Source organism: Hippocampus comes, unplaced genomic scaffold, assembly GCF_001891065.2.
Source record: "Hippocampus comes isolate QL1 unplaced genomic scaffold, H_comes_QL1_v1.1 scaffold86, whole genome shotgun sequence".
Classification (NCBI taxonomy): Eukaryota; Metazoa; Chordata; class Actinopteri; order Syngnathiformes; family Syngnathidae; genus Hippocampus; species Hippocampus comes.
In genome coordinates, this window is record NW_017805882.1 from 2,262,649 (window position 1) to 2,284,320 (window position 21,672).

Below are 21,672 nucleotides of genomic sequence, written 5' to 3' on the forward strand. Positions count from 1 at the left end.
TATATTGTTATTTTGTATTTGTTGCTTTTAAATAAAATGTCATGTAATGTACTGTCATGAATGTAGTAAATTTATTGAGTGGTGGCAATGCTTTAACAAGGCTTTCCTACAATTCATTTCTGAACACAGGCAAAACTCATTCAGAGAGAGTAGAGTTAAAAAGAGTAAATTCAATTCTTAATTCTAGTTTGAGCCCGATCAGGTTGGTATAAGAATACATACATTTTACAAAAGGTTGGCTTGAGTCTTCTAGCTCCAATAATCTATTTCAACGGTAAAAATGTCAACTGTCAATTAAGAAACTATTCACATTATGTAGCCGTCAACACCAAACATATACAAGATGCATGATTGTACATTTGGTCTCTAGCTGGCAGCCTCACTGCCTTTGCCTTCCACAAACTCCACAGCCTTTTCTTTGACAGCCTGGATGCTTTGTGGTGTGCCATGCTTCTTCTCGTACTCCAGGTAGCGTTTGAAGAAGAACTTGATTTTCTTCACTGACACACTCAGGTGGATGACACGATCAAAGATGGCCCTGCGTGATAATTTAGATGAATCTGACTGTAAACATGCAACAAGCTTTCTTAACCTGTTCAGAAATCAAGAAAAGAACTGGCTGAAATGTTTAGGTAGAACAATTGGGGGGGGGGGGATCCAAACAAAAACAAACTTGTCCTTACCGGACTTCCTTCTGTGATCCATGCTTGACCATGAGGTCGATGAAAATGGACCAGAGGTCAGTGCGTTTCGGGTAGCTTGTCAGTATTTTGTCAAACATCGTGCGACCCTTTTCCGTGTTTCCAAAACGAAACTCCAGCTGGGCAAACTTTGTGATCACGTCCACGCCTGATGACAAATTACAATGTTTAAAAATTGGTCTAAGTGGATGTAAGCAGGCACAAACACTCAAAATTAATCACACCTACACAAGCCAATAAAACCGAATACATAATCTGAACTGTCAGAGAAGTAATCATTTAACAATATTTTATTATTGTGTCAGTAGTTTGCATCGGTGTAGAACGACACTGCGCGTTTTCCCGCCTTGTAAGGTTACCAATGCATTAAACAAACTGGTATCAAACACAAGAGACCACCCAGCATTGTGAAGTACTTCAACCAAAACTCTTACTAGTCAGTGAGATTGAAACATTTTACATTACATTTAGGAGATAGTCTATATGGGAGCAAAGTGTCAGATTAAAAGATAAAATAATTACAAAAACTGTGAGGGGTGTACTCACTTTTGTGAGATACTTTATAAAAAAAATCTGATGCCGATATTCACCTTTATAGATCATTTTACTCACTTTCTTTGGATGGCAGACTTTTAAGTGCCCTTTGCAGGAGAGCACTGGCAGCATCATTCTGGCCGTGCTGTAGCAGGAAGGTACCATAGCTCAGCCAAACCGCTTTGTTTTGGCGGAAACGCTTCACCATTGACTTATACAAGTTCTCGGCCTCCTGACCCAAACACAGTGAGAGAGAGTGAGAGGGAGTGAGAGAGAGAGAGAGAGAGAGAGAGAGAGAGAGAGAGAGAGAGAGAGAAAGAGACACACACACACACACACACGCACACATACACACACACACAGTGTTCAGCTCAAGCAACATAAATCTTTTACAAAGAACTGTTTCATTGATTTGCCGTTCGTTCGTCAGAAGGGGTGTTCACACAGCACACATTTGCATCGGTGCTGCACCGACGTATTTTGTTGCGATATATCTTACACCGGTGCAAATTTTGCTGAGTGTTCACACGTAAAAAGCTGCTTACTAAAGAGAAGCGCGTTAACCCCGGTGCAGCCCCACTTGCATTCACACGGCAGTTTCTGCGGCCGTGCAATACGATAACAATACAGAAATAAAACATACGCATGCGTAACGTGTACTTCCTTTTCCCCGCCTTGTTTGTGACATATCGATAAACCATGGTTTATACTTCTCCAGACAAATCAACGCTGTGGTCTATCAGACACCGTAAAAGGATGAGAGAAGAGAGAAAGGAAAGATGACGGAAGTACAACAGAGCACGAAAGCAATGCATTCAATACTCGTATTTAATGTACTCTTCTCATGCGTAGTGAGTCTACCCCTGTAGCGTTCACATGTCCCATTTTATATCGGTGCTGCCTTGCAAACTAGCATTTACTCCGGAGTAAATTTTTAAACCACCTTCTGAGCAGAGTTAAACTTGCTCCGGTTTAAGCTGTTTTCAGGGGCTACACCGGTATAACTTTGTACGTGTGAATGCTCTATGGGGGGCAGCACCGGTGCTAAACCGGAGTAAAAGTTGCCGTATGAACACACCTATAGATGCAAATTATGTACAGGATTTAATACCTTCATCTTGTCAGATTTGGAGTAGATGTCAGCCAGTTGCTGATAAACAGGCATGGGCTCACAGAACTGGAGGGCTCGCTCAAAAACTTTCTTGAGGCTCTCCTGGGTGCCGTACATATTTTCCAAGTTTAGCAGGGCAACCCACACGTTCAGTTTCTCCTGCTCCTCTCTGGACATTAAACAAAAAAAAACAGCATGTATACAAGCAAACAATCACTGAGAATTAAGAGTGTAAATAAACAGGGGTGCAGATAAATTTGATATGTTTCTCAAATGAGCATCAGAGTTTGATGATTGTTGCTATTTTTTTTTCTTGACCCATCGAGCTCATTTAATTTAAAGACTTGGAGCACATCTGGGCAAGGACTGTCATTAGTATGTGTACACGTCATTTAAAATAATTGAATCCACTTTTTCTGTTTTTATTTCTTAACTATAACAACATAATTATACCAGGCCTACACAACAGTCGCTTATTAGGACAATATAATTTACATTAAATTCATATAGAGCACAATTGAGTGCTCTATATGAAAAATGCCCGTTTGAAAAATTAACTGTCGACCTCTGACTTGCAGTACAGCACCCTGTGATGAGACAGCTAGGTTAGCACACTTCTCTCAGGCAGCTGTCTGTAATCCACTTTTTTTGCACCACGGCCCACTTTCATGTCAGGTCAATCCACAGCACAGTGACACTGAGATAAGTGTCTCGCCGGCAGCCCCTCTGCGACATGTTTGGTCAAAGTCACAAGGCGAATGGAGCTGGCGTATTACTGTGGAGCCAACCGAGTGAGGTCAGCAGCCATAATGGTTGTGCGTAGGTTACTATGCAACGTGCCGCAAGTGTCAACTTCAAAATACAAGTGCACGAACGAGTATTACCTCGCTGTGATTTTAAAGTTGGCCCTCGGAATCAATCGTGACAACTGACTTGACGTAGAATTGAGGGTGGCCTGATATTATTTGTGCCGAAATTGAGGTGACCGATTTAAATTTGGGGTGCGGTATTCAATTTCCAGTGTTTATGCGTACTGGCACACCCCGTATGTGCACCCCTGCATATCAAGTAAAACCCCCAATCTTCATCATAAATCAATATCTGAACAGAAATGCCAAAACAACAGGCATGACATATTTTATCAGAAGCAAGAACATTTTAAAAAGTAAAAAAAAAACAAAGGAAAGCAAACTTGAATTCTGGTAAAAAAAAAACAGTAACAGAAAAGGCGATGATAAGCATGGCAGAATTGTAAGCTTAGATGAGAGTGAAGTAGCGTTAAAGCAGAAAACACAAAAGTAATGACTATGAAGACACGCTGAAATTAAAAAATAAATACATCAGCTTATAGTACAAACGCAAGCAATGAAAACTATTTTCTTTCCATTGCCAGTGAGAACAGGTGGCCAAAATACCAAAGTTCTGTGTCGACATGGTCTAATCTTACCGGAAAGAAATGGTTTTCAGCGCCCTCTCTGCCACAGCGCGAGCCTGCTCAATCTGGGTGGCCTGCAGATGGTGAGCCATGTACTGGAGCCAGAGAATCGAGCTGTTGGGAGAAGCCAAGAGCAGACGCTCAAACGCTGCTGCATCCTGGGGCCTGAGTTGAGGGTCCATCAACTCCATCTCCCGCTGCGTCAAGGCTTTCTCCGCCACCTTTTTCTCCTGCTCCAGCTCATATCGAGACTTCTTCTGAGACTGACGAGGAAAGAAGTAGTGAGACAAATGTTGGAAGTTGCAACACAAAGTAAACAATTGCCTCACCTTGCTGTTGTGCTCATCTTGGTCCTCTCCATCACTTGAGTCCGCATGCATGTTTGCTGTCGCAGGCTTCAATGAGCTGAGGCCAAGATCCCAGGAGAACCCAGCTGCAACCTGCAGTCTGAAAGGGCCCGATGAACTGGAAACCTGTCGAGACATTTATTTATTTTTGCACGAATAAATAGGATGGAAATAAAACCAATGTCAATCAATTTGCTTACATTCACAGCAACCGGGTTGGTGTCTTTGGCTTCCTGATCCTCTTCCTCTCTGAAGTACACATCAACCCCACTGTCATTGTCTACAAGGTTTGTTTTCTTCTTCTTCTTCGTCTTCTTCTTTGGGGGCTCCGTCTCATTATTTTTCTGGTAATATCACCAAGGTTAAAGCAGTTAGGTATGCATAGCATTTCTGTTAAGAGAACAACTAAAGGGCAAATGCCGAGCATCTATGCTGAAATGTTTTCCAACTGTTTGGTTACCTCTTCACTTTCAGACAGTGAGCGTTTCTTTTTCTTTTCAAGGTTATACTTCTTTTTCTCCTGTCCCACGAGACGTAGTGGCAGATGGAGGGACTCTGGGAGGATGTCTGGCTTCCCAGTGTCCACGGTGAGCAGGGACAACTCAACTAACTTTTCTTTTCTGTTGATGCTGAAGAACAAGAACAGAAAAGGCTGCAGTGTTATTGGAGCACAAACTATTGTGCACACGGAGCCATACAAATGTAATATGTTTGCTGTAGCATTTCACACAGTCCGATCAAACCCAATTTATTGTGTGACAAGAAGCACTCATTGGAAACATCATCATGGATTCATCAAATACATGTGTATAATCTATCAATTCTTTTTTTTTCTTTTTAAATACCGCTTATCCTCAAAAAGGCCACAGTTGAGCGGGAACCTACACCAGGTGACTGACTGGATGAGAAGAGGGGTGCACCCTGGTTTGGATGCCAGTCAGTCCCCAAGAACATTTTGACAAACAAGCATTGACCCTCACTTTCATGCCTAAGGACAATTTTGAGTCTTCAATAAATCCAACATGTACGTTTTTGGAACAGCAGAGTTGTCAGTACGAGCCCTACTGATCTTGATCTCGGTTTTTGTAAAATAAAATTTGGCAAAAATGCTACTTGTATTCTGGAGCAATTTATGCTTTTTCTTTATAATGATGGATTTTTATAGTCTGGAGCGACCACAAATTACGAGAATTAGATACAATGCATAAAAGCAATGCTCAGTTTTGACTATGTGTCAGAGGTTTTCTGAGCAAACGTATTGTCGCACTACTTTGCAGTGTGTATAATTCATTTCACCTGATGATCTTTGTGGTGAGCAGGGTGCTGGGTGGAAGATGATTACAGAGGACTTTGTGGTTGTTCACAAAATACTTGGTGGACCGCTGAAGCTCGGCTCTCCCAGTGATGCTGTTTGACAACCTGGAAGAAGCAAAAAGTCGTCATTCATTTCAAGTCTTCAGTGAGCCATGACACGACACATTTAGTGCACGCTCATCGACGCTTCCCATGCAGTAGGGAAGCACCGTCTTACCTTATAAAGACCCCTTGCTCACTGATAGACTTGACAAAGCCTCTGATTAACTGGCCTTGTTGCAGATCTTTCAAGGAAAAAACCTCTGTGTCTTTTGCTGGCTTGGCCTGCTGTGGGTTCAACCTGGAGAAAGGGAACAGCAGAGAAAAGGTTACAAGTTCAGGACAGATCAACATTTTTGAGTGTATACATGTCAGATATCATACCTTGATGGTCGTAGCGATAAATGCCACTTGTCATTTTCAAATCCTAGAAGGTAACACCTGAGATAAAAGAACATCATTTAATGTGGCAGATCTATTACAACAGAAATGTGTGTGTGTATGTGTACAATGAATGGACATCTGTTGCCGCGGACGGCTGGACAGCAGAAGTATCAATCCAGGGATTACAGCCATTGTTTTTATGATTTAAAATAGCCAAAATTAAAGTTTGATGTCATTACACCGCAAAACTGAGCTGGGGTCTGGAGACTGCGAAGGTATACACATGTAGACACTATTTATGGCCTTTGTGGATTCCACATTAAATTGTATTCATTTTACAATTTACGTTTGGGTGAGTGGCTGTTTACTGAAATGCCACTGAGACTCTTACAAAATAGTGCAGCTTGTGCGGAACAGGCCAAAGCCTGATCACAGTTAGTCTGATCACAATTTAAACAGGGAGCAAAGCATGGTCTTGAACTAAATCGTGCACGGTTAAAATTGTCCCAATGCGAGTTCAAGTCTCTCTAGCAAACATATCTGAGTTTAGTTTGCTGCGTTGGTGCAACTTTTTTTTTTGCTTGTTATGTGTATTTTGGCTTGGAAACACCTTTCCGTGTCGGGACAACATATTGACGTCAAGATATTTTCAGATTAACATGCCTGTGCAAAAAAATATTATGCAACGCAAAGCAAAGATACAGCGCTGGACTACGCATGGGAGGGGGGGGGGGGCTGATTTTAGTCTTACCCAAAGCACATTGTAGAGAGCATAATTTTATGTATTTCATGTTTTGAAAGCAGCTACAGTGTTACTGAAAATCCAGTTCTGCTCATTTGTTAACATATAAACGTTTCATACTAAAATCTCCTCCATTTACTTCCTTTGGGCTTGGCAAAACTGTTAAACAGGGGCAAAATGATAGAGAATACTTTACTAGATACTGTACTCCAGAAAGAGCACACAGGTAAACAAAAAAAATAAATTTAATGGACATATTGCTCCATGTTGACATCAGATCAGTGAACTTTTTTTAAATGATTTGATCAATTTTTGAAGGAAACCCGGTGAGCTGGCTCCAATTTGAGTATTAAAAAAAATATTCAATTTGAAATTACTCTATTCATAATGCTAAAATCTCAAGAGATTACTAAAAAAAGGAAAGATTCCACATTCAACCATTTACGAGCCGGGTGGACCGCGCGGGGGGGGGGGGGGGGGGCTGATTTTAGTCTTACCCAAAGCACATTGTAGAGAGCATAATTTTATGTATTTCATGTTTTGAAAGCAGCTACAGTGTTACTGAAAATCCAGTTCTGCTCATTTGTTAACATATAAACGTTTCATACTAAAATCTCCTCCATTTACTTCCTTTGGGCTTGGCAAAACTGTTAAACAGGGGCAAAATGATAGAGAATACTTTACTAGATACTGTACTCCAGAAAGAGCAGACAGGTAAACAAAAAAAATAAATTTAATGGACATATTGCTCCATGTTGACATCAGATCAGTGAACTTTTTTTAAATGATTTGATCAATTTTTGAAGGAAACCCGGTGAGCTGGCTCCAATTTGAGTATTAAAAAAAATATTCAATTTGAAATTACTCTATTCATAATGCTAAAATCTCAAGAGATTACTAAAAAAAGGAAAGATTCCACATTCAACCATTTCATGATACTGCATGGTCTCTGAGACTAAAAGGTGGTGGCGGTCAAATACATTTGTTAAATAAGCATTGTATGCATATACTGTTGGTGCATTCACTGACCTCAGCAGCTGATCCTTGCTAAATGCAGCCAACGGGTTGGGCTTGTATGCATCAGCGAGATCAGTGATGGCCACAGTTCCTGTGCAACCAAACGGGAGTTTGACCACAAGGCCGAGGTGTGGCAGTATGCTTGTCACCATTCCTAAAGTGATACTGCCTGTCTGCAGTTCATGAATGCCTACAAAACAAACACACGGTAGCCCATCAGCCTTTTTCCATCATATAAGTATAGGATTGCTGAATAAGTTGTGCCCTACCTGTGAGTGACAGTAAGAATCGCTGAGGTTTGAGACTCATTTCGACCACTTTCGCCTTAACAGCCTGGCCAAGTTTGTACAATTTTTCAAGACGGCTGGAATCCTAAAATAACATTAAAAAAAAAAAAAGAAAAAAAATCAAGAAATATTAGGACAAAGTTGACATGAAGTAGTCTTTTTCATGTTTCTTTTGTCTGACAGCAGAAATTGATATCTTTACAGTATATAATTGTTGGTTTCATTGGTTTTTTTGTTTCATCTATTATACAGTACTGCATATTCGAGTGTGAATAGTTGACTATGTTTCAGTCATATAGCACCACCTGCTGCTTACGTGTGCACTTGAGAGCCTGCAAACACACGTGCCCAATTTTATACTGTATACCGATACTGTAATGACGTTTGTGAAAAAGATGTTTGTTTTGTTTTTTTTAACTCCCCAGTGGAATTTTATTTTAACAATAAACATATTAAAAAATACATTAAATTCCACTGATCAATAGTGTTAGGTATAACTTGATAGGAATAACTTACTTTCAGGTCTGTAATCATAGCCAGCAGTTCTACTGTCCCGGTGATGGAAAGGTCAGAGGTGACCTCCAAACTCTTCCTCTCTGGATGGAACTGCAGACAATTACAAATCCATTCACAGATCTCCGCTCAGCATTGCGGTAAGAGTATGTCAGACGCACAACTGTATAATTTTGCCTACCTTTGAAACAAAACATGTAATTTCCTCTCCAACCTTGTAACTACTCAATTTCTCTGCAGCCGTCACCGACTTGAGCTCCATTTTCCTGTCCAGTTTGCTATGAGAAAAATTGTTTAATGGCAACATGTGAAAAACTGTAATGGCAACACCAACAACACATTACATTCGAGCAATCATGCCACTGTCAAAACGGTAACGATCAGTCATTTACCTGGGTATTAGTGTTAGCTCAGGTGAGGTGTATGTTAATCTTGGCTGGGAAATAGGTAATAATCTAAAGAAAACAAAGAACAGATCATATATAATTGAAAAAAGAAGCTTTAAAGAACTTTCGAGAATGTGAAAAAAGTAATAAAATTAATAAGCAGCAGTCACCCGTTACTGTTGACTTCTCGTCTTCCAATGACCCTGCCGGTGACAACACTGCCCACTTTAACAAAAGACGTGGGGAAGGATCCTTGTGACACCTCTGTAGCCTCCATCACCTCAGACACGTGCACAAAGCCCGTGCTTCCATCCTCTAGTTCAACCTGAATGTTGGTAGGCTTCACTGTCCGTACTTTCCCCTGCACAATTTCTCCGAAGCGGTAACCAGTGTCAGAATCCATTTGGTTTTCTGAAACGGTTCGCAATCTTTTGGGTGCAGCACGCTTCCACGACAATAGAGGGAGCCCTTGCAGTTGCTCGCAGCTGGGTTCAACGACTTCAACGGTCAAAAGCATTCCTTCCCTCAGCTTGACCGACTCTGGTAGAATGACCTCATTCAAGTGGCTTTGAGTTTGAATAAAAGTCAGCTGAGCAGTGTCTTCCACAGAGATGATGGCTAAGTCTTTGTCAATGTGCTGCAAAATTGCAGAATATTTGCTCTCTTCTGAAAGCTGCAAACACACACACACACACACACACACACACACACACACACACACACACACACACACACACACAGTTACAGTCCGTGATATTTCATGGCCGGTTATTTATTTATTTATTTTTTTGTGTTGGGGGTTAATCTTTGCATGTGTGCAGTAGCTCTCCCATGCTCTTTGCTGATTGGTTGCCCTAGTTAGCAACTTAGCTGACCAATCATTGCAGGGGAGAGTGAGCCCAATTAGTTTCAGGTGGGCCACCACTTGCAAAGATTAACCACCCACTGTTTAAATTACAGGGGTCTCAAACTCCGCACCTCGAGGGTCGCTTTCCTGCATGTTTTCCATCCCTCCCTGCTGCAGCACCCCTGATTCAAATGATCAGGGTCGTTATCAGGCTTCTGCAGAACTTGCTGATGAGCTGATCATTTGAATTTGGAGTTTGAGACCCTTGTGTCATCTTGTTGTTTGTCAGCCCCAGTCCCTCGTGTGTCCTAGGTACCACTGTGTCTCGATTAGTGCAGCCAAACTAGTTCCTCACCATGGCCATCATCCTTCCAATTCATTCGTGTCCATTTTATTCATTTGGGTTTTAGGGAACTTTGCCATAAATCGTTTGTGTTCATTCATTACCAGTATTTATTCGGGCTGCACTAAGGCAGTGGGAATTCTGCAATGTTTACTCCAATCTCGTCCTATTGTGTCATGTGTCCCTCCTCGTGATACTCTAGTTTAGGAGTGTCTAAACTTGGTCCTCAAGGGCTGCTGTCCTGCCTGTTTTCCAGCTCTCCTCTGCAACAACCCTGATTCAAATAATCAGGATCGTTCTAATACTGCTTCAGAGCTGGCTGATGAGCTGATCATCTGAATTTGGTGCGTTGCAGCTGGGAGAGCTGGAAAACAGGCAGGACAGTGGCCCTCCAGACCCGCAGCTGAACATACCTGCTCTAGATGGTCCAAACTATGGTAGCGCACCAGTTTCTGCTCCTCTACAACTCCCAGACCTACGGTTGACACTTCCTCAGTTGGAAGGGTCATAACACCCAGCGATTGGAAAAGATCCAAATGAGAAGCCAAGCCTTGTTTTAATACATATGTATCATTCCCTCATCATTGTCATTGGAAAAAAAGCAGTCTGTGTATTCGAAAACAATTAAACCACATCTAGCATGCGGCTGAAGGCTAAGCTTAGGGTTGAGTAGTAAGCGGGAGGGAGAGAGTCTCCTGGAGTACATAGTGGGAACTGGAAATACTTTGTACATCCAGATTTAGTGTTCTTTCGTATATCATAGTACATTTATGTAAGACAAAGTGACTTACCGTTTTCTTTTTGGTAACTAACTTGGAAAGGAGTGACACATGGACAGTGGCAGACAGGATGTCAACATAAATAACAACTGCAGTAACCTTCTGTCCTGGGGTCAACTGAATCCCTGCAACAAAGAGAGAGCAAGAGATTATCAAAACGTGTGGTTTCTCAACATTTAAATCATTTTATTTTGAAACGCAGGCATTGAAAACAAGCAACATCTTTATTGCAACAGTGATTACCTTTACATGCAGTCAATAACCTTTTCAAAACCCAAACATTGCCAATATTTGGGTTTTGAAAGGCCATGTAAATGCGCATGTAAATAAAAGTTTAAAATACTGTGCCATGTCATGACTGTGTACCAATTTTGATTTTCCACCAAAACCCCATTTTATATCATTATGTTTGAAGCCTGAAATGTGGCAAAAAGGTAAAAAATTTCAAGTGAGGCTCATACTTTCACATAGCCCTATCAGATGATATCTATCATACAGTGTTAAGACTTAAGGATTAAAAACATACCTATCAAATGGTATTTGTTGGCCCGTATGGTGGCACCAACCAATTCATCTGACTTGAAGGTGGAACCATCGCCATCCTTCACTGTGTCCACAGCCAACTTCAGCCTCTGGCCAACAGACAGAGCAGCAAGCTGCTGGTAAAGATCCCCGGCTTCTGAGGAACAACACAGAGGTGAGACATTTAACACAAACTTCATATTAAGACTCTAATCAATATAAGTCAACAAAAGCTCACAAAAACGCCAATTTTGGGGACCTTTATGATTCGTTTTTTAAATTATATTTTGGCCCTTGATTTACCAGCCTTTCATAATCCCACCCCTATTCTGGCCAACATCCCACTACCCCCCCCCCCCACCACTCCAAGTGAAATCAGAATGAAATACAGAGAATGTGTCTAGTAAAGCATTTTGATAAAACATCTTTCAAACTGTTTTCTTATATACATTTTCTGATTTGGGTTATGGCCACCAAATACATTGCAGGCTTATTTTCCACGCAAGGCTAGACAGTTCACAAGAATTGCATAACATGGTTATATCACATACACGAGACAAAACGTCCCACCTTTCAGGGCAATCATTTCAGTCGCAGCTCGTCTTTCTTGCACAGCATGAATAAGTCTAGTCTGGGCAGATCCTTCTGGCAAAGTGACTTCAGAAATTTTCAGTGTGACCAGGAATCGCTTCTTCTCTTCATCCAAATTTGTCACCTTAGCAACCACCGTCTGGCCCACGTGGAAGGTGGTTGTTGTATCAGCAATGAACTTATCAGACATGGCCTACAAGTGCGCAGACAGGAAAATGCAGCAGTTGGCACAACACAGATGGTCTCAGAGGAGGAAAAGGAAAACATTCCCTGCCAATGACGACCCATCACTCACAGACTTTGGTGCAAGACCAATAAGGCCGTATGGGAACTCGACAAAGACGCCATAGGCCATGATGTTCTTGACCCAGCCAAACATCTGCATTCCAACTGTGATCTCTGAGAATTCCTTAGCGGCCACTCCTTCCTCCAGTGACCAGATCACCATTGGCTTCTTGGTGACAGCCTAGGAGAGAAACTTAAGGAAAACAAAAGGCTACTCTTGGCACATTAAAAAAAGGTCAGTAAAAAAGCATAATCTTCAACAAATATCAAAGCCTGGCTGAGGTTATATATTTAGTTCCAATAATAAACCAGGATACAATTTTATTCTTATTCTGGAGAAAGCAGACGAGGTTTGAAATGGTGTCTCCCTCCTGCAGGGCCTCCCACAGCAGAGAACAGTTGGACACAAGATCTGAGAGGTGCATGGTGGGTAAGAGGGCAGGAACCCCATTGGGAGTAATGGACACTTCCAGACCATTGACCGACTTCTTTAGCACCTTGGCCTCCAATCTCTACAACATAGGCGGAAAGCAAAACGCATGGAGCAGGAAAAAGAGTTGTTTCTAGTATCTATTACATTGGATTTAGAAATAAATATTTCTTCCTCTTTAAAATCACTCTATTCTGCATGACAAAGCAGTCAAACAGTTGTAGTTGTTCAAGTACACTTGTGGATATTCTCATTTAATCAGGTCATTTCAATCTCAGGGTATTGATTTGATCGCAACTGGATTGCTTCGACTGACGAAAAGAGCACTCCTGTTGTGATCAATTCAATGGTGTTGAAATAGCAATAAACTAATGCTTGAAAAAAATATATAAATAAAGTTTAGTGTGTTAAACAGCATCCTAAAGCAATTCCCCACTGAAAATTCATTGTCCTTCATTCAATTAGGCAACGTGTATAAACATAAATAGCGCAAATATCAATGGCATCTGATTCCCTGACAAAAAAAAAAAAAAAAAAAATGCAGACCAATTCCACACAATTTCAATTCTTTTATTTTACTGTTAGGTGTCCCGAAATAATCTTTTGGCAGTGTTCACTATTCAACAAAATGTTTTGACAAATAACCTTATATAAAGATAATACACAATTTTGGTGCACTACTGTTTGGGATTTTTTAACTATTAAATGTTTTACATAACCTCTGACTTTGAGCAGCAGTTGATTACCAGTACATTTTTCCTTATCGGGGAGATTGGACATTGCAGTCGTTCTACTTTTATTGGAATGTTAAAATATGCTGCTGGCCGCAGCTATTTTTGCTTAGCAAATTCGCAATAGGAACGCAGATCATTTACACCATATTACATACTGGGTTTCATTTACTATCTAAGTCGAATAAACAAATGGGATGTGTGTGGGTTTAAAATTCAGTTTGACCGATCAAATGTCACTTCTATAACAGCTGTTTTAAAGACAAAACATGTAACATATCTTTCCCACCTCACAACCAAATTGGGCCTTTCCCATTTCTTCTGTGTCGCCCTCCGCTGCAGGCTTAAATGACAGCATCATCTTTTCCTTCTCTGGATCACACTGCAGAACCCTTGCCCTCAACACCTTCAAAAAGGAGACATGAGCTTTTTTTAAAAAAAATTTAAAACTGTTCCAGGGTATCTTACTTAACTTGCTTTCTTCAATAAATTTATAAAAGGATCAATTTACAGAAATATTTGTACATATTTCTAGCCACAGTGAAATTAGCTCATTTTAGACGCGGATTTGTCTCCTGCGATGAGCCAGCCCTCATTCTGCTGCGGCAACAGTGAGTTCAGTCTTCTTTTTCACCTCGCTTGGCGGCAAGTGTTTGCAGCTGCTGACTACTTACGTCTACTCGCGAAAACAGAGCTCAGAATATGAAAAACAAGCTAGTGCCCATAGCATAAAGACTAATAAATGCATTTTATCTAATGGACACAACAGTTCACCCTGAATAATAAACTAACACAGTTGTAACTCTAATCTGTGCTAACACTGCAACTCTGCATTCTTTTGAATTTGTAGACATGATATGGCCCCGTAAAAGTGGCACTTTCAATCTGGAACTGAAGCCAGCCAAGGAGATCTTGTCATTGGATGAGAAACTTAGTGTGGGGGTGGTTATTAGGTGAATGGCTTAAGTGTACCGCTCATAAAAATAAATACACACATACATATTTTTCTAAAAATACTTAGATTTTAAAAAGAATTTTTTGGTCCCTTAACATCAGAGAAAGTGTCTTCTCATGATAATTATTTATTTTAGATATTGAGCGCTGCATGCAGGAAAGCCATAAACAGGAAATGTCTCAACTCTCAAAAGCCAACTGTGAATGAATGGCTAGACATTGTTGATGAGATATTTATGATGGAAATAATAACTGTTAATCTAAGGCTTGAAAGGTTGTGTTCTGCAAAAAATGGGAGAAGTGGCTGAATGTTTCTGTGATTAGACCGTGATTTACATAATCTTATTTTCCTTATTTTTCCAATTTATTCTTTTATTTGGAGCACTGTATGATACACACAAAAGGTTATTGTTCTGTATTTTGAGTGCCTAAATTTTGGAGGCATGTGAAGATAAGATCCTTTTAAAGATGGATTTCATTTGAGATGTGTATATATGTTTAAAGGGATAACTGTGGCACGTATGTGAGATGTGTACGCATAGTTGGTTTGGATCTGTGAAAACTAAATAAAAACAGAATTACCCCAAAAAATAATTTAAAAAATCATGAGGTGACTTAATTTCACGTAGCAGAGACTCTAGAGACCCAACTATTTGTATTAAAAAACTGATTTATCATGTCTCCTTTAATCAAAGGACAAACGATATAATGTACTTTCTAGCTGAAATATAATGGCATTGCAGCTACACATCATAAGAGCTCACCTGACCAACATAGAAGACGTCCTCAGGGTTGACGATTACTTCAGAGCTGAGTTCATTGACTGGCACCAGGCCCTTAACATTGTTGTAGAATCGAACGACGCAGCCAAAGTTTTTGACACTGACAATGTAACCGTGGGACACTCGTCCAGGACGAGCATCATCATAGCTAAGGAATAATGGCAGGGAGCTTTCGATGAGGGCCTTCTTTCGGGTCAAATACAGCTTTTTGTTATCTACGTCCACTGAGAGCACCTGAGGACATGAAGAGCAAAATAAAACTCAAGACAACTTTTGAAAGATGACACATCCGATTAACAGGAGGTTTCCTGATGTCGATAATGGACTGACCCGACATTTGACTTTCATGCCCTTTGCATACTTCTTCTCAGGGTTCTTTAAGACGATGCCTGATAGGTGGGTAGAAGGCACCAGCCCTCGAATGTGGCTCGACAAGTGCACCACCATGCCACGATTCAGCAGGACAGACACTGTCCCCTTTAAGGGAGAGACATGTAAGACTTGGTTACTAGACAAAACAACAGGATATCAAATTTAAGTAACAGCAAACAGGACATCACTTATTTCAAAATTACTTTCAAGAATGTTCCGTTATCACCACTTCCATATAAGTACAATTTTTCAACCTGTACATACTTTTTAAATGCAATAGTATAACTGGCATGACAATTGTTATATTTTGTAGATAACTGCCAGTACAAGGTGTTGTGAAGGGGACTAATAATAGTGAGGACAACTTAGGGACATGGTTTAGATCAGTGCTTTTCAAAAAGTGTCAAGTGTGCGGATACATGATTGGTGGGGCACTCCAACACCAAGATGCCAAAATACACTTGAAAATCATAAACCCCAACACCACGTTGAAAACTTCCAAGTACGTAATCGTCATGTGATGTAATGTAGTATGTGCTGCTTATCAGCCCATGTAATGCACTTTATTTTCAAATAATTTGGGATCGAATGTTTTTATTTAATGGACAAAAGTGATTTATAAAACCAATGGAAAATAAAGTAACAAATATTACTTTATTTTTGATTTTTTTTAATTCGAAAAAAGATTTAAAATCATGATAGGTTCTGAACTCTGAGGTTTTTTTCCCCCCATTGCACCCCTCCTCAACACTATTCTCACATCTATCTTCAAAGAGAATCACTCAAGAGTTTCTCAAGAAAGTATAGTGGTATATCATCTGCTAACAGTAGACACATTATATTTCATCCAAGTCTCAGTACATACCTCTACAATCTGACCAGCCTGAAGATCAGAGTATCGAAAGAAGGTTCTTTCAATCACAGTCCTGAAAATCAAGTGAAATCAGTTGGACGCTGACTGACAAAGGAGGCATGATGCAAAGAAAGATTTCACATACTTGCGTAGAGTAGCAAAATGAATTTGGTCAATGGGGCTGAAATCAATTATCCTGCAAGTGTGCTTGGGTAAGGCGAGTACTTTGTTCTCATTAGCTGGCTCATTAAGCTCCTTCAGGTTATTCCTCTGTCAGAAAGAAAAACAATGTATCAGGCAAATTCAGGTGAGTTTTTTTTTTAAATCCAATAATTAGTGTATACAGTATGAAATTGTCATGATTGCTACTCACATGTACAAATGCGAGAGTTTTGTCAGGCAGTTCCAATACAGCTCCAGACATGACGTGCATAGAGGCTATCTTGCAGTCCTTCACCACCTCACCGACTCGGTCACCGCAGGCAGGAATGGTATTCATTCGAGTTTCAGGTTGGACTATGTGGTCACGCAAGCTTAGTCCGACCAAGCGGGTGGATGGCTCCAGATACAGCACACGGGCCAGCATCTACACGATTGATGCAAAAATACACAACGCAAAAGGTACGAAAATGAAGACATACAAATGTCTAACCTGAATTGAACATCTAAACCTAGCTGGGCAAAGCATGGAGAGGTTGCCACTAGTGGAGACAACAGTTGAAATTTCTTCTAAAAGTAAAAATTGCATTGTCGTAAAAGGTCATAGAATTTGTATGTATTGTTCTCACAAGAAGGACCCTTCCTTACATTGCTTCCCTTATTGTAATGAGTAGCCATCTCTTGCTCCATGTGAAGTATGTCCACCTGACCACGGAAGGAGGACAGGAAGTCCATGAGCAGTCCGTTTCTGGTCACCTGCAATACAGGCTTGTATGATTTCAGCACTGTCAAGAGTTCATTTGTCATCATACATGGTCATGGATTTATGTATACAGACAGTTCGGTGTAGTGAAACTTGAACAGATTTTAAGGGTATATTTTTTTGAAGTTTTAACTTCAGTGTTGCTTGATGGGAGCTTCCATGGCGAGAGGTGTGTTTGGTCCACTCGTGAGGATCTCATCCTGTGGATTCCCTGGACCCAGGGGCTGGGGAGCTACGCACATCGTAATGAGTTTATCCCTGTGTACCTGGGTCAGAGTGGTCTCTGTGGCGGTATCCTCTGTGGTTACAGACTGCTGCACCTCTCGGTGTGGATTGCTCCCACAGAATGTTTTCTTGCCTGACCTTCAGTGCCTTGCCGTGTCTCCCTACTTTCACTAAATATGCTTCGTGTGAATCCGTGTACGCCGTGGGTGGGCGAGTTCTTATGTGTGTATATGTGTTTACATATAGAGATGGGAGGGGTGGGTTTACTTTCAATTGATTGTTTTTATTTCTGCAAAGCATTTTGTGTTGCATTTTTAATAGATGAAAAGTGCTCTCCAAATAAAATGTGGTGCGAGAATGTTGACACCACAGATTATCCAAAACTCTCCCTACCTTTCTGACTGTTGCTTTAACAAGAAGTCCCGGAAGAAGGTTAGTCAAGGTCCATCCTTGTTTGGATTCAGCAAGAGCTCGGCCAACAGCCAAGGATTTGGCGCAGAGTCGCAATACACGTCCATCGTTCTTCACTTCTTTTATTTGACAAGTCAAATACTGGCCCACTTTCAGCTCTGGAAAGAAGAAAAAGACTATTGTCACATCGGTGACTTTGAAAAGGAATTGCAAGAGAAAGGGAGAGGATAAAACAATCCCTATTTACAATACCATTGATACTGTTCTGTTTATCTTTGTCAGCTTTCTTTGGCAGGAAGGCTTTGGTTCCATTGACACCAATGTCAACTATGCAGCCATGATCTTCAAGGCTCTCAACACATCCACTCAACACCTGAGACAACAAACAGTGACAACTGTTGAATTGTGACAAAGGGATTCTGGGGTAAGAGGTTCTGACTTCTGACTTGCCATGTCAGCTTTCAGAGCACTTGATGTGAGCGCGCTGTTGACGAGTTTTGGATTGACTGAGAGTTGGATGCTCATTTTGCCTCCTCTGGTGGTGTCCAACTTTGCAACTACACATCTCAACATCATGCCAGTATAGAAGAGGTGTGACAAAGCACAAATGTCCTGCCAGAAAAAAACCAAGACAGTTCTGTTACTTGAATCCACAGAACAAATACTCAAAGGGTGTTCATGATTTTTTTTTCTTTTGTCTGACAGGTCAACATGCACACAACACTCAATGAGTCCAAACCAGGAGTGTGCGTACACCTAGGGGTATGTTAGCCCATGGCAGGGGGTATGTGGAAAAATCCAATAATTGATTTGCTACTTTGCCAAAATCACAACAGCTGCATGTCAGCTGATATTCTCATCAAAGCTCGGATGACCGATGAAATGAAAGTCAAACTGCTTGTTTTAATTTAATTTACAAAAGATTTATTTTTAATGTCACGTATTTGTTTTTACTTTTAATTTGAGTTAAAAAAGAAGACAAGGCCTAAGAATGTTCACATTCAAGGGGAAAAAATTCAATTTCATAATCGGTTACGTTCTGCTTTTAGAAAATCATCAACATGTATGAGTGAGGGGGTTCGGCAATGACAAAAAGGCTCGGAGTAACAGAAGGCAAAAAGGGTTCAGAGCCACTGAAATACAGTTTAACTACCTCATCAGTTGAATCCAGTTGCTCAGTGAGTAGCTTTGTGTATGAGTCGCAGATGTTTCTAATGCTGAGGAATCCTTGTAGACCACAAGGGAGACCAACAGTCACCTCAAAGTCTGAAACATCTTTCACACAACCCAGCATCAGCATGCCTTCCTTTACATCCTGTGAAGAAATAGCACAATATTAAAAAAAAAAAAAAAAAAACTAACGGTGACATTTTGCAATTATCATAAGGGGTGAAACAGTCTGCCCAAAATAATTGTAAATAGATTAATTTTGTGTTTGCGGTTTGGGCCACATTCAGTGCAGGGAAAGAACAAACTGAAAAACGAACCGCTTATGTTTTGTCTGACTAGATTTAAGTGGCTGAATTTAACAAAACCTTTTTTCCCCAAAGAAAAGTTCAACACAAAGAGTTTGGCTTCTTTCAAGGAAATACAGTGGTATACAGTATACAGAGGATACAGTGATACCTCTACTTACAAAATTAATTGGTTCTGGAAGAAATTTTCTGAACTAGAAAATGTAAGTAGAGACACTTTTTCCATCAAAACGCTCTAATCCGTTCCAAGCCCCTCCCCCCCAAATTCAGACATAAATGTTTTCTAAAGCATAAAAATGCATCAAAATATGTAACAAATACATGTTACAATTAGATTATTACACAATATATGAGAGTTGTGCATAATGTAAAAAACAAAGAATAAAGAACAAAAATGGTCATTTAACTTCATACTCAACATCTTTTGCCCTCTTTAGTTCATGTTCTCTCTCAGAAGTTGTTTTTGCCTGGTGTTTTGTAAAGAACTGATCCAAGGACGTTTGCTTTTGTCGGCTTTTAGCAATACTTCGAAAATGTCCAAGGCAAACATCAGCATAGTGAGCGATCGCCCGATTGGTGAACACTTTTTCTAGGTGATTCACATTTACGTAAAACTAGCGGAATGCCACATGGCCCGAGGGACAAATGACGAGGACGCTGCATAGACACACATCTATCTATTCATCTATCTACAGACAGGCATACGGTAAAGGTCCCTCTCAGCCAATGGGATGCCAGGATGGTGCTCCGTGATAGCCAATGGCAGAGCAGCTAGAAGTATGTTGCGCTCAGGAAACTCGGAGCTGCGACGAGGAACCCATACTGTATTTTTACCTTTCGTAGCTTGAAATTTCTTTCGTAACAAGGGGCGATATTTTCCTGCTGAGGCATTTCGTAACTTGAAAATTTCGTATGAAGAGATTTCGTAAGTAGAGGTACCACTGAACAGAAGTGTAACAGTAACATTTTGAACAGTATTAATTTTTGCTCCATATGAAGAACAAACTGCTTTTTAAATGTCACAACCAATTGGGCTGAGCTGAACTATTTGTTTAAAGTGTAGGTGTATAGCTAGAGCATGAGGCGGTTACATTTCTTGGTCCTTTTATAATATGTGTCATGTGGAAAACTTTTATAGTCGCTCCATCGTATTGAATAATTGCCCCTGAATTTGGTCAGTATCATTTTTACGAATAATTTTCAGAAATAGTGGCAAGACTTCACGGGCCACATAAATTACTTGGAGGTCTGCATCTGGGATGTGGACCCATCAGTTTGACACCGGAGCTATATTATCTAATTCTTCAGCATTCCTTATCCTTTTCTTTTAGGAATGTATATTGTCCTGTTGTAATGTGTGTGACTTTCCTTAATTGTGTTTTTACCTTACTATGTAGTATTTCCACACACTCTGCATCCGCATTTAGAGTCAGGCCATCTCCTTTCGCCACAGCAGTCTTTTGCTTCTTGAATTTCTTATCTTTGATACCCCCCATCCATTGCTCAAATTCTTCTTTTTCATTAGACTGCAGTAAAGAAACAAATTACTTAGAGCAAGGGAAAACTAAACAAGCAGCTTGAAAAGTGAAGAATTGGAAAGAAAGCAAGCATAGCAAGTGGAACAATTTCAAAGGAATGTAAACTCAAGTGGCGATTAGCGAGGATGTAGTCTTTTGCATGACATGCCAGCTCTGAATAAAAGGGAGATCAACGATACCTCGAACAGGTTGTCCACTTCAACCTGTAAGTCTATATTATTTCCACGAGCCTTCTTAACTGCCCCACCTCGGGGGAAGTCCTCCTCAGTTGATGCCATGTCTTCTTTTTCAGTTTTCTACGAAACAAAATAATGCTCACATCATGACACTTGCAACTCCGAGTTGACTTGATAATCAGTCTTACGAAACACTACAACGGGTTTATTAAACGGAAGTAATCACATTTAAAACACATTTCTATGTGGTTTAATGTATTCCATACCACTACTACCCAGTGTGATACATCAGACACTGCGTCCTAGGGTATGGTCAACACGTGGAAAATACGAAGATATTACATTCAACATTATACGTAATATATAGTACAAAACAATGTTACATGTGAATTTAACATATAATAGGTGCTGCGACCTGTGGTCCAGCGAAGTTTGCTCACAGTAAAGCGCCGTTTGTAGATTCAATAACTCACATGTTGTTCAGCACGCCATAACAATGACCCGGAAGAAGAACTCGGTTGGTCAGACCATAGCCTGGCAAATCACAAACAAGTGTGAATTATTGACATTTCATTTGGCCATTCAGTGATCGTATTTATGATGAGTTTATTACGCCATGGCCGTAG

At 40.5% G+C, this 21,672-nt stretch overlaps 1 protein-coding gene across 5 annotated transcripts; it reads right to left on the reverse strand.

Moving 5' to 3' along the window:
• Positions 1 to 52: 52 nt before the first annotated feature.
• pdcd11 (programmed cell death 11) lies at positions 53 to 21,591 on the reverse strand. 5 transcript variants are annotated; one of them, XM_019889079.1, is made up of 36 exons: positions 21,520 to 21,591; positions 21,050 to 21,166; positions 20,718 to 20,858; positions 19,011 to 19,172; positions 18,308 to 18,469; positions 18,110 to 18,230; positions 17,840 to 18,015; positions 17,107 to 17,214; positions 16,673 to 16,885; positions 16,445 to 16,569; positions 16,312 to 16,372; positions 15,405 to 15,551; positions 15,057 to 15,308; positions 13,628 to 13,744; positions 12,495 to 12,689; positions 12,188 to 12,358; positions 11,872 to 12,085; positions 11,306 to 11,458; positions 10,792 to 10,904; positions 8,981 to 9,483; positions 8,817 to 8,879; positions 8,606 to 8,702; positions 8,428 to 8,517; positions 7,894 to 7,996; positions 7,637 to 7,814; positions 5,866 to 5,922; positions 5,660 to 5,782; positions 5,425 to 5,547; positions 4,589 to 4,757; positions 4,329 to 4,472; positions 4,111 to 4,254; positions 3,794 to 4,044; positions 2,347 to 2,515; positions 1,314 to 1,467; positions 684 to 849; positions 53 to 538 (listed from the first exon to the last, which is right to left on the reverse strand). In XM_019889079.1, the coding sequence occupies exons 2-36, from the start codon at positions 21,146 to 21,148 to the stop codon at positions 367 to 369; spliced, it is 5,436 nt and encodes a 1,811-aa protein (XP_019744638.1). In that variant the 5' UTR covers positions 21,149 to 21,166; positions 21,520 to 21,591; the 3' UTR covers positions 53 to 366. The 5 variants fall into 5 exon arrangements, with proteins under 5 accessions (XP_019744638.1, XP_019744637.1, XP_019744636.1 ...); XM_019889078.1 differs by having other exon boundaries at positions 21,462 to 21,557; XM_019889077.1 differs by having other exon boundaries at positions 11,306 to 11,455; positions 21,430 to 21,554.
• Between the last annotated feature and the right edge of the window lie 81 nt (positions 21,592 to 21,672).